The sequence below is a fragment of the Trachurus trachurus genome (genome assembly GCF_905171665.1).
Source record: "Trachurus trachurus genome assembly, chromosome: 3".
Taxonomy (NCBI): Eukaryota; Metazoa; Chordata; class Actinopteri; order Carangiformes; family Carangidae; genus Trachurus; species Trachurus trachurus.
In genome coordinates this window covers 14,573,136-14,586,859 of record NC_139893.1, presented here as the reverse complement: position 1 = coordinate 14,586,859, position 13,724 = coordinate 14,573,136, and the positions used below count along the sequence as shown (strand labels likewise).

The 13,724-nt window shown below is 42.5% G+C and overlaps 1 protein-coding gene across 1 annotated transcript in view; it reads left to right on the top strand.

Annotated features, from left to right (window-relative positions):
- Positions 1–2,111: 2,111 nt before the first annotated feature.
- The window catches only part of LOC310984129 (CUB and sushi domain-containing protein 1-like), a gene marked incomplete at both ends in the record, with an annotated part of 396,452 nt that continues 384,839 nt past the window's right edge, over positions 2,112–13,724 (top strand). The window contains one exon of the mRNA XM_083969256.1: positions 2,112–2,247. Within this exon, the coding sequence (XP_083825382.1) occupies positions 2,112–2,247 (136 nt within the window). The remainder of the gene's footprint in view (positions 2,248–13,724) is intronic.

Here is a 13,724-nt window from a genome sequence, read left to right as displayed (position 1 = left end):
TAATAACAAAAAAGTGAACAACACACAAAAAAAACCACACTGAGAGACACAAGTTATAATATACATACAGGTTCTTTACAAAGTAACTGTGGATAATGAAGTAGTCCACAGGTAGGTGGACCATAACAGTTTTGTTTTGGGTAATAAAATGCTACTTTATTACCCAATGTATATTGGTCAACCAAAATCTCCCTCAGAAGTGTGTTTGATTGGCTCTGCCATGATGGCAGCAAATGGTAAATCCTCAACTAAACTAAAAACCGTCTCCGAAAACTACGCGGGATATCACAAAAGCTATGTCAATTTTTTACAGTCTATACTTTGGCCGCCCACTTGCTGGCTTTCCTTTTCATGAGTTGAAAGTAATGGGTGGCACCTGCTGTGAAATACTGTAATGGGCCAAATTTAGAGTGACGTGTAATTTGCATTTGCCTCTAAATCTTGCTGCTGTTGGTCGTCTTGGTGGCTCAGCGGGCTAAGTCTCCACGTTGTGTTTGTAGCGTTGTAATCTTGTTAGCGTGATCCTCTGCACATTCCACCAGGGACGGGGGATCAATAACTGGCTCGTGGCTCCGTTTGGGGTGCGCACACAGACACACACGCATACACACACACATGCCCTCAAGTACTTTCAAGTACTTTCCCAGGCTACTTTATTTGAGGTCACATGATGTTGAACCAAAAAAAAAAAAAAGAACACTCTACCTTGTGCCAATTAGTGTGTGTGTGTGTGTGTGTGTGTGTGTGTGTGTGTGTTTGGTTTCTTGTCCTGCCGTTCCACTGAGCCATCTCTCTATTTCTGCCCTCGTCCTCCTCTCCTTCTCCCAACCCAGCACTTTTTTTTCTTCGTCTCCTCTTCCTCCATGATTCCTCTGTCCCCCTATCACTTAATGACCCTCATCCTTCCTTTCATCCCCCATCCCCTTCTTTCTCCAAACCTCAAGCTTCTTCTCTCTCCTCCCATCTCTCTTTCTCATTCTGTCCTCTGAATCCTACTCTTTCTCTTTATTTCCTCCTTTGTTTCTCTCTCAATTTCTCTTCCCATTATTTTCACGACTTTCCTCCCTTGTTGTCCAAAAATAATCTTTGCACCTTTTTCTCACCTTTTTCCCCAATAACTATTCCTCTCATTTCCCTTCTTCCCTTCCTGCCACCCCTTGCAGCCCTGCTTTACTCTCCATCCTTTAGTGCTGAAAGCCCTCTCTCGTTACTGCTCTCTCCTTTACCCTTTTACCTCCTTCCCTTACTTTCTTCCTGCTTCTCTCGTTTCATCCATCACTTCTGCCCTGTCTTCCCTGACATGATTCTCTTCCCCTTCCTCTGGCCCTGTGATGCATCTTTCTCCCCCCTTTTTCATGAATTCGCTCATTTCCCTCCTGTTCCCTCATCCTCTCTTTCTTAAATCAGTTTCTTTGCTCTCCTTCCCTTGCCATCTTTCCTTATTATCCTCCCTTCATATCCCACTCTTATCCCACTCTCCTCTCTCCCATCCCTCCCTTCTCACTCCTTCCTTCCTTCCTTCCTTTCCTCCCTCCCACTCACTTTCTTTCCTTCTTCGATTTCCTCCCTCCCTCCCTCCATCTCCTCCTCCACTAACACTTTTCCTCCCGGTCTTTTACTTCCCCGTGTAACCCTCTCTTTCTCTCTTTGCGTCGGCCTCTCTCTCTCCCATGCTCTCTCTCCCTCTCCCTCTCTCAGTCGTCGCTCGCTCGCCGTGCTGTGCGGACCTACCGACCACCTCTCTCCTCTCCTTCACTGATTCTCCTCATCTCTCTGTCTCTCTCCTCCGGTCCACCGGTCTCTGCTATGACAGCTCACACCAGCGGCGTGTTGCCCGATCTCAGACCGTCAACCCGTCACCGGTTGTCCTGTCCAAACCTTAACATGGACATGTGTGTGTGGGATATCCGTGATTGATCCTCGGGTGTAATATCTTTTTTTTCTTTTTTTTTTTCTTTTTTGTTTGTTTGTTTTGATATAATAACGAAAGAAAAAGGAGGAGGGGGGCGGCCGTCCTCTTTTACCCCCCTCCGCTTCCTTCAGCCAAGCAGAGCGGCAAGGTGGGGAGAAGGCTTTAAAATTAAGCCAGCTTGGATTTATTTAACAGCAAAATGACGGATTTGGGAGTGCCGGAGATGCTGCTGATGAGGAGGAGGCTGCATGTGAAGACAACGGGCAGGCTGAGACGCGACCTCCCGCTTCTCCTCCTGCTGGGGCTTGTCATCGGGGATTTCTCCTCGTCCAAGGGTGAGTTTTGGAGGTTTTCGATTTGTCTGCGTTTGTGTGCGTGCCCGCGCATTTGCATGCCGGTATATGTGTGTGTGTGTGTGTGTGTGCGCGCGCGCTTCGGAAGCGATCAGAATATTCGCGTCTATGCGCGCACGCGAGAATAAGGCAAGGTGATTAATTCGTGCCGTTTTCTTGCGTGCGTGTATACGTGTGGTGTGTGTGTTTGTGTTTGTGTTGGAGAGAGTTGCGGATGTGCGTGTGTGCGTGCAGCTCTGGTTGTGTGCGTCCATGAGTGCGCGCGTGTTTCAGATACCGAGAGTGTAAATGAGAGAATTAGAGCTATAGCCTATATATACACGCACTGGAAACTGTGTGTGTGTGTGTGTGTGTGTGTGTGTGTGTGTGTGTGTGTGTGTGTGTGTGTGTGTGTGTGTGTGTGTGTGTGTGTGTGTGTGTGTGTGTGTGTGTGTGTGTGCCCGTGAGAGAGACAGTGCAGTGTCCAACTTGGACACAATATTACATCTGAGTAACAGTGTAGGCATGCTCTCCTTTTTTTGGGCCTCAGTGCTGTGCAGATATTTTCATCAAAACGAATAAACCACAATTTCTGTGAGGTTTGTCCCAAGTGTAGACAACAAGAGCTCTTATGCCAAATCCTGTCTTGGCAACTAACTCAATAACCTGTGTTACTGTAAACAAAATGAGCAGAGAGAGAGACTCAGACAGAGACGGGCAGACAGGGATAGGGTGAAATTTGATCTGCAGGGCAAGGAGAGAGGAAGCATGCTCATGGTGAAACATGGTTTTGTGGAGTCACACTCACAGAGGAGCAGTTGTCTCAGAGACTGTGGAGAGTCTGAAGGTATGACAGGGGATTGATGCTGTTTGTCAGCAGCCCAGCAGGTCTGTGTCGGTGGGGATATTGTGGCCATGGAGGTTGCTCATGTTGTAGATGGATGGATAGGTAGATGGACAGATGGATGGATGAGATAGATGGAAAAAGAAGCATTAACATTCTCCTCGTTCGGTGGGAGCGATACTGTTACTCTGTTTATCAATAGCTTCTCTGTGTGCACTTGTGCACGTCTCCTCCCTCTCTTTCTCAATGCCTGTCCTTCTGTATTTCTCTCTCAGTCTCCCCCCTAACTCACACACACATGCACACATCTGTCAGGTCGCTCCCTCTGTGATTAAGGGGAAAATTGTTCTTTTAGCAGTGGTAAAATTCCTGATAATTGTTGGTGGACAGAAGTAACAGTTTTTGTGTTGTTCCTGTGTGTAGTCCCCATGCCTTTCACTCAACACTCATCTACTTCTCGATGATTCATACTCTGAATTTTTATTTTTTTGCCTGTGTGTTTGGTTGTGGTATCTTTATTTGCATTCCACTGCTGTGTATGCAGACTGTCAACTTGGAAATAAAGGGATTGGAATGAAAATGTGATTGTTGGAGAATTTATGCACATTCATGAATATGATGATGGTGCTTTTAAGGTCTTTTTGATTGAAGCAACTGCTTCTTATCACCTGTGAATCGTCTTTCACTGCACATTTTTCCCCCCCATTGGCACAAGCTGTTTTATAGTCAATGCGTCTATTATGTTTCTAGTATCATTATCAGTTCAAACACGTGTTGAACATGTAACATGTAATTTACCTATTTAATCCAAGACTAATGAGAGCATGACAATGGCCACACAAAAAGCCTTTTATTAAAGAGATGAGCAACAGACCAGAAGCTATTTTTAGCTGCTGAAGAGCTAAACACAGAGAGACGGAGTATAAGAGAAAATTAAAGGGCAGACAGACATCTGGAAAGACAGACGGAGGGTGGCAATAATTTATTTCATCAAACCTCAAACCCCAGATGGTTGTCAGCCTTTTAAATGTGATGTCGCATTTTAAATTCCAACACACAACTAATTATTGATTGTCTGGAAATGTCACTTAAAAATGTCATAAGAAGTCAGCTATCTTCAGACATGAACTCAAGTGCAAATAACAGATAATGACAGAGTGAAGATGGATGGTGGTGGTTAATTATCATGATTTAACAATAAATTTGCAAAGAAAAGTGGATTTGGATCTTTTTGCTCTTACTCTGTCATTGATATCAGGGATTCTTTCCGTAATCATAGAAATGATTTTAGCTAAAATTTTGAGAGTACAAGTGATTTTTCAATTTTAAACTCAATAAAAATGCACTTGCATCAACAAGTTTACTCTGTACGTGAATACACTAGTTTCTAATTAAATTAAATTAATCAGACATTTAATTAAAAATCAAAATCAGAGTGAATTTTACATTATAACCATTATATTGAGTCACGTCAGTTATTTTATATCACATGAAAACATGTTAACCGTGAGCCATCTGTATGCACACAGAATTCTGTTAAACAATAAACACAAAATTAGATTTCTGTGGCCTTTTCTACGCCAATATTTAGCTGCCAAACCCACTTTATTAAAACCTCAGACAGAGAGAGAGAGAGAGAGAAATCAACCCATTCATCAACAGGTTGTTTCAGCCAAGAAACGTCCAAACACCCAACTGTGATCATAATTCCCATATAACCCAGCCACTGTTCATATGAATAATATATTGTAATTACACTCGACCATGGATTGTACAAAAAGACATTTTGGTACATGTTCTCTCTCTCTCTCACACGCACACACACTCAGACGCACGCACACACGTATAAATAAAAACGAGATGTCCGAGAACTTCATTTTAGACTCCCACTGGGACTATGAAGCACTTGATTAATCGCTCATGCACACATTCATTTACACACTTAGAAAAATAAACATGCACAACACACACACACTCACACTCAGACACATACTTAGTTTGATTCCCTTATCAAAGTAAGAGCTGATTTAAATGTCTGTCTGTAAAGCTTTTTAATGTTTTTATCCTTATGAGGGTATTTAGCCCCATACACACACACACACACACACACACACACACACACACACACACACACTTGCACAAGTACATGCACACGGTGACAATTAGCTGACATTGAATCAATGCCAAACAACAAGATATTGGAACTAGCTGTCTGTCCCCCTGCTTGGCATACTAATATCACACACGGGACAAAATGAAGCTCTCTCGCTCTCTGTCTCTTTCTCTCTCCCGTGCACGCACACACGCACACACACACACACACACACACACACACACACACACACACACACACACACACACACACACACACACACTGAGCACACGAGTTCCTGTGGATGAGACGATGGCTAATTAAAACAGAGCTCTCTGCCCAATCCGAATTAACCATATGTTCACAAAACTGAGGCACTGAAACGTATAGGGGCAAGAGAGAAAATATAGCAATGACACTTGTAAAACCTTAATAAAATATAGATTGTGTGATAATGTGTATGTCAGGCACTGATCAAAAATTATTTTTCAAGACTTGGGTTTTGTAGTAGCTCTTGAGCCCACGGCATTCTTGGGTCAATTAAAGGTGTTCAGAAATGGCCGTTTGTCCTGTTTGTCGCGCCTCCTTCTACGAGTTTCCACGAGTTGGCGCACAGGTTTACCCGAGTAAGGAAAACAAATTTGATTGGTCGTTATCGAATGGGCGGGATATTCAATGTTTGGGGCGAGACTGAGCTCGGCGTGTGTGTGTTGTCTCAGACGTTTGATTGACGGATGACGGATCCAATATCAGTGGCTGATGAATCATGAGCAGCGTGACGCATAATTTGTGTGCCTGCATTTTCCAATGCGGAAAAAAAACTACCACACTCTCACCCCGGATTTACTCGAAATATAGAATTTTGCTCAAAGTTTGGGCTACATCGTCTGATAGATGAGTTATAACACTAATTTAATGACCCAAAGAGGAATCAAATTCATTTTTCTTTTCTGTACAGCTTTAAACTTAGTCAGATGTCACCTTTTTTTTCATGATCTTCCCTCCACATGTGACGACCTGTTTTCACATAACAGGTCCTGTGCTTAGGCCACGTAATGCCATTTGAGTCTGTTTCATCCACTGAGCAGTTGAGTACACACAAATCTTGTGTTCATAATTCACCACATATATATTTATATTTCTTAAAGTGTTTAGAGGAAAAGAGTAATTCCCCCTAATGTAGTTATAATAAGATATTTATTGATGTATCTGTCAAGAAAGACTCTTTCAGTGAGCATCCAAAATGGAAGCTGATGCGTTCTCAGATAATAAATGAGTGACAATATAATAAACCACAGTTGGAATTATGTAAAATATGTCTTCGTAGAGAACTTTGAAATGTCTCTATCTGCTTACAACTACAAGTAAAATGTTTACATCGTACTTATAAATAGTTAACATGGGACTAAGAGTGTTACCAAGTTTTTTGAATTGTAGAACATCTGAGAATCAACATGGGTGAGGCCTTTCATCTAGAGCAGAGAGCACAAAACCTCAGATAATTAAAGGATTATTTTTGGAAATCAGTATAGTGCCGTATTGATAGTAACTCACCCAGCGCTTTGATTTGTCTTGGTTTCTGTGAGCACGGTATTGTTATGCATATGTAGGAAGGAACAGTTGTGCAGGTCCGTGGGTGTCTTTGTGTTAGTGCTGCTGTGTTAATGATGTATTTCTTTGTGGCTTACTTTAAATTGAGCGATGGCGGTTTGTGTGTGGTGTAGTGTGTATTTTAATAATTGCCTGCTTCCTGTGAATGAGAAGTGTGATAGTGCTTATAGCTTTCACCTATATGTTGGAAAGATAGACTAGAAGACATGCACACACACACACACACACACACACACACACACACACACACACACACACACTTCTGTTTCCCCCTCAGTCGCACAGAGGCCCACACACAGATCAAACGAAAAGAGCAAGAAAGTGTGTGTGTGTGTGTGTGTGTACACGTGTGACCTGTGGCAGAAAAAGCGAGACATGTCATTGAGTGCTGATGATTTTCAGGTACTTGAGGGTCCTTCTAGTTGTCCAGTGAGACCAGAGAATACACACACACTTCAATACAGTTAACTACCGCAGAGTACACAGTTCAGTGGAGAGCAAAGAGGTAGTAAGTGTATGTGTGTGTGTGCAAGAGAGGAAGAGATACAGAGAGAGGTGTAATGAATCCTGGAAGCCATGAACCATTTGTTTGCTTTGAAATTTAGATAGAGATATAAACTGTAGATGCAGACCGTATGAAGTGAAACAGTGCCACTGTTAGTGTCACGGAATAGAGTTTAATATCAGGGAACACACCATGTACATACACATGGGTCATTATACTTGTGGTGCTGGAAAGAGAAAGTTTTTTAGCCCTCCATGCTGGCTTGGAAATGAGTGGGTAATCTGTCTTTATAGTGTTCAAATGACAGAACTTTTAAAAGAGCCATGGCCTACATAGAGTAGACTGAGAGGGCAGTGAGAGAGACACAGAAAAGGAGAAGAGGAAAAAAGAACATGTGTGAAGACGGAGAGAGAGAGAGAGAGACAGAGAGACAAAGAGAGAGGCAGAGATCAGAATAAGTGTGTTAAGGGCAGATTTGGTTGGAGAGGAAGCAGAGGAACTGCCATGCACCGAGAGACAAAGTGAAGGAGAAAATGAAAATGTATTCCTCAGTAGACGTGATTAATCAGGAATGACTTTTCCATCTTGTGCTGCTCGGCTAGTAATGTCTGGCATTAAGTAATGACATCATAACCCTGTCCCCCTTGAATTTATACCTCGGATATGGAGGGAAATCCACCGAGCTGACCTGAAGGCAGAGGCAAACAGGGCTCTAAAATCTGTTGATATTAATGACTGGACTCAAATATTTCATGCTTGCTGTAAATACTGCATCACACGCTGCAGAATCTAACATCTATCCGTCATTTAAAATCACAGAGGACACTGGGGGAAAAAGGAAATAAAAGAGCATGTATATCATATGAAATAGCATGACAAAGCTTGAAATTATGAACATCATAAAAGTGCTGTTGCATCGCTGGGCCAATTGTGTTTTACCGCCCATTAGTATGCATGAGTAAATGCCACGTCTGCTTGATGTCAGGCTCTTTTTCTCAACAACCACGTAATGTTTTTTTTCCCCAAAAAAACCTTTAAAACCAACTAACAGAGACCACTACATTGCTTTTTGCTGTTCTGTTGTCAGCATACATCAAGTTATCTAAATAAAGATCTAGTGTAAGCTATTGAAACTCACATCTGATGAGCTCTGTGCTGGGACACACAGTCTGATTCATGACTTGAAACTTCTCACTTGGTTGATATGGGGCATTTAATGCAGTCACTCTGGAACAGCAGTTTGTAGCTGTTTTTCTGTACGTTGTAGTGCCGACGCCTCGCTGTGGTGGGAGCTGAGGGTTATTTCATAACACAGGATTACTCAGCCAGCCAGCTCTAAAAATAAGCATGAAATGAACCTCTCAACTGGAGTTCATAATGAAAGATCGGTCGGTGTGGCTACAAGACATCCATGAAAACCAATATCCAAATTTAATTTGAAAAATTATTCAGAACATCAACAGCTATGCTACATTTTTTTAACCAATTCCAGGGAAGTACATAATTTTGACTGCTTTCTGTTCATTTCCGATGTTAACGGGCATGCAGTGTATTCTGGTAGTAGCGTAGTGAGTTCAAGAAGCGCTGCTGCACATTGACCGCTCCATTTATGCATAAAATTGAGGTCTCGTCTATTTTATTCAACTTTTAGATGTCAAACCTGGCTCACTACCTGTCAGAACTTCCAAACCTTGTGAACAAACTAAATGTGTTCAGGGGCATTTTTTCTATCAACGCTTGAAGGATTTAGTGTACTGTGGTGTGTTTGTCAGCCCCAGTATAGTCAGACTTCAAAACGTTATATTGACTGTTGTCGTAATCTGTAAACAGTTCAATTGCCTCCATTCACAACTTGTCAGAAAGAGACGATGCAAATGAAAAGGTTTTACAAATGAGGAGCAAATTATTTATCACTTTCCTGATCCAAATAATTTTGTTTAGTCAAGATAAGAGAGCTAAACTAAGCAACGTCATCACATATAAATGCACGTCAGTATAAACATAAAAAAGCAACCCTGTCACTGTACTTACAATGCTTTTTTTCCTTTAATTGGCAGTACAGAGAGACAGGAAATGGGGAGGCAGAGAGAGGGGGAAAGACACGTAGCAAAGGGCCAGCAGGGTCAGGATTTGATCCAGGCGAGGAATATAGCCTCAGCATACAGTAGGCTATATTATAATATATAATGCATTTTTTTAAAGTATATATGGGGGTTTTAATGCCTTTAATTTATAGCACAGTGAAGAGAGAGACAGGAAATAGGGAGGCAGAGAGGGGGAATCACATGCAGGAAAGGGCTGCCCGATGCGGGATTCGAACCGGGGCCGCCTGCAGTGAGGACTGTAGCCTCATAATGCATTTTTATGTGCTAATTGTTGTTTACTGTTCCGCTCTGGACAGTAGAAAACTAAAGTTATACAAGAACACAGTGAGAGGTCAATAACTTAAAGGTAAAGGTACTTTATATGTCACATATACAGCTTGTATAGAGTGAGATTCTTTCCCTGCATTTAACCCATCCCCCGAGGAGCAGTGGGCAGCCACGGCGCGGCGCCCGGGGACCGACTCCAGATCTTGAGCCGGTGCCTTTGGTAAGGGACGCTGACTGGAGGATTAACCTAACTGACATGTTTTTAGTGGTGGGGGAAACCCGGAGGAAACCCGCGCATGCAGCAGAGTTATCATATGCTTTTAACCTGGAAGTATCTCACTGTGTATTATGGCTGAGACGATGACGGTGCTCTCAGTCACTAGTGACGGGCTCAACTGCTAAAGGCTTCTGATTCAGCCAGCGACAACAACAGTGATTTAATGTGGTTGAGTTAAATGTTGAAGAGATTTAGTTTAAAATTCAGTACCACCTCTGTTTTGAACATTTGGTTCATTTTCACAGCAGCAGTAAGTGTCAACATTTGCAGGTAAACAGCAGAACAATGTCAAAGGGACACACTACTGGGCAGTTGAATTGAATGCGAACTGAAGTTGGACGGTACTGCAGCAGAATTAGAGCTAAGAAATCACATTTTTCCATTCACCCAATGTTTCTCCTTCTTCTTCGTTTTCTTCTTTTAGCCCTTGGTAGCAGTGACCTTACTGCATCAGCACATTGGTCTCTCGAGTTTTATTTCTTTATTAATTTTTTTGATGTGGTGCCATTGTCGGTCTGAATGTAAAACTGCTGCTAACTACCGGGGGTATCCCAAGGCTAGCAAGTTAAAATAACACAGATAAAAGTAATATGGTAATTACTGGTGCAGGTATGGAAAATACTGTAAGTTGATGAGCGTGCAGGATCAGCTGGGAGGACCGGTAAGGATTCAGTGTTTTGCTCAGGGACACTTAAGCAGGTTTGAGGTTATTTTATTTTTTTCGCTTCGATCCTGTAAGCAGCTAAATGATGGCGCCTGTTTACTGTGTCATCCTGCCGCTTCACACCTGTGTATCTGTCGGTATAATGTCTGCTCTCTGCCTAATATAGTGGCTAATGTGTCTGTTAATGTAGCACTTTTGCTGTTTTATTATTTCCACTTTGCCTCTCTGTTAGCATGGCATTTTCAATAAGCTGTAGGCTAATGGCTGGCTAGCGGGCTAACATTAAGCAGGCTAATGTGTCTGTTAATGTTACATTAGTGTTATTTCAGTTTTTCTCTTGCTTAGTTCCATGGTTTAAGGGCATAGTCTGTGCGTGTGTGTTTTATGTGTGTGCGAGTATGAGACACTGTTACAGCACACCTACGCTCTGTACATGTGTGTGTGTATGAGTGTGTGTGTATGTGCGCTCTACATATGGAGCCAATGAGTTAAATTTCCATTTCAAAGCGACGAGTCAGCAGCAGCAGAAGCGACTTTCATCCATTAATGTGATTTTTAGGGAGCGAGCGAGACAGTGAGAGACACACACACACACACACACACTGAAAGAAACACATAGCCACAGTAATAATTACTCTCCAGGTTGGCAAAGGGTTCAGATTGTTTATTAGTGTCTCCCTCTCTGTGTTCCACTCTCGCTGACAACCACCTCCCAGATCCCTCCGTCTTTCTCTGTGTTTTTAGTCAAATTATGTGTACTCCACTTATCTGCTGAACAGTCCAGTGTTTTAATGCAGTTGTCACTCACATTAACGGGTTCACTGCTCTTCAAAGTGGTGTTTTACCACCGTATCTGTAGAAAGTTGAGAAGTCTGCAGAAGATGAATCATTTTGAAGAAGAAACGGTCTGCGAGTGAGTGTGGGTGTTTGTCTTGGCCTTAAAGAGAAAAATGCTTAGGGTTAGGGTTAGATCTGTATGTGTTAGGGGGGGGGGAAGTGAAAGGATTATTTTGTGCTTGAGTGCCCTTTTGTGTGTGAATGTCCATGCGTAAGCTAAAAGTGTGTATGTGTGTGTGTTCCACTGTGTCAAGGCATTATGAATGTGTGCGTGTGTGTGTGTGTACACAGCTTTTCTGACTGCAGCCATGCGAAAGCTGTACAAGCTGTGTGTCATATTAATGTAGTGTTGCAAGTTGAAAGTGAATGTGTTAGTTACGAATTTGTTTATATATGTGTATTGGTGTTTGCTTGTTAACACAAGTCTGCATGAGTGGGTGTGTTTGCTTGTATGAGTGTGTCCATGTGAAGGAATTAAAATGCATTTCCATAAAGTCTGGAAGTTTGTGTGCAAATGAGCGCAGGCAGAGCAACTGTGTACAAGGATACAAAGTATGTGGCTGTCAGTAAAGGGTTGTTTATCGTCAGAGTCCTGTGTGTGTGTGTGTTTGTGTGTGTCTGCACTCTCATGCGTGGTATTTGGAACATTTCTGTGCATGTCCGCATTAATAACCAGCATATTTGTCTGTGCACTTGTGTTTATGCTTTTTCAGTTGAGCTTGTGTGTATGTGTACGTCTGAGCATAAATGCATTAGCCACAGGCTATCGCTGCTCCAGTAGCATCGTTCTTATTCTATTCATTTTTAATGATCGGTAATGGTCGCTAGCAGTGTTGAACCTACATCATGAGGACACGACAAAAAAGAAAAAAAAAAAAAAAAGTATGGCCCCTGTGGTGCACAAAGTGAGGAAGACAGAGGCTGAAAAAGAGATTGGGAGAAAGTGAGGGAGAAACCAGGAGGGTGGTAATAGATGTTAGCTTGTAGAAACCAAGATCATAGGAGCGCTGCTGGAAAGGTCCCGTGATGCACCGTGCCACTGCAGCAGAGCCCCACAGGGAAGACAGTGGGAGAGGAGGGAGGAGGTGAGAAACTGGCCAGCAGGTTGGCTGACTGACTGACTGACTGACTGACTGTCAGTTTGATTTACGGACTGAATGATGGACTGGTTGTTAAGTTGATTGACTGACTTGCAGGCTGATTGGTTGTGTTACAGGCTGGCTACGTGACTGACTGAGGCAATTGCTGATTTGTTGAAGGCCTTCTACAAGGTACCTTCTTAATGGCAGAGCAGGAGAGGAGGAGGAGGAGGAGAGGGAGAGAGAGCAGATGGAGAGATGGAGGGAATGTGAGGCTCTCAACTGTGTTTAACCGCTACAAAAAAAAAAAAAAAAAGGTTTGGAATGAGTTTCCAGGGTCCAAAGGCCAAGAAACGTATTTAGCACATAATGGCTGTTAAATTGTTTCTTGTTAAATTTAGGTTTTATTTGTTCCCATTAAAGACCACAATGTGCTTTATTACCAATGCTTCCCTGTGCCATCCTTGGGGGAAATAGGATTTTATCCACCGAAATCCAGAGGAATCAAATCAAAGTAAATCAAATCAAATTCAATTGTATTAAACTAAATTAAATTACATAGGGCAATGGAAACATTTGAAACAATTCATCAATTCATGTAAAAGAAAAACTAAAACAAAGAAGAGAGAGGGAAAAAAAGATGAAAAAGGTTTAAAAATGAAACGCTGAGGTTTTCACGGCACACTGACATCTGTAAGTGTAAACTGAGCAATATTGCCGTGTCAGCTGCAGAGGCGAGGCAGGGAGATGGATGGAGAGACAGGGAAAAATGGTGAGGAGGTTGAAGGGAGGAGGGAAAGAAGACATGCAGCAGGGAGGGGGTTAAGAACGAGGAGGAGAAGGAGAGAAGGAGGGAGGGAAGGCCTTAAGCAGTGTGATAAGGAAATAATAAAGGAAAGGTTGTAAAGTCTCCAGCCGTAGCAATATCAGCTGCACACACACACACACACACACACACACACACATGAACACACACATTCTTGCTCATTTTCTCACAATCACACACACACACACACACAGCTGTATGAAAATTGATGTTGCAGTGTCCTTTACAGGCCATTAAATCCGAACAACGACAGTCGCTTACTTCTGTCTGACAAATGATGGCTAAATAACACAGCTTTTCTGTCTGTCTTGCCCGCCCGTCTTCCTTTATGGTTTAAAATGCAAGCATGTGTAAATCTCACTTTGTTTTTTTT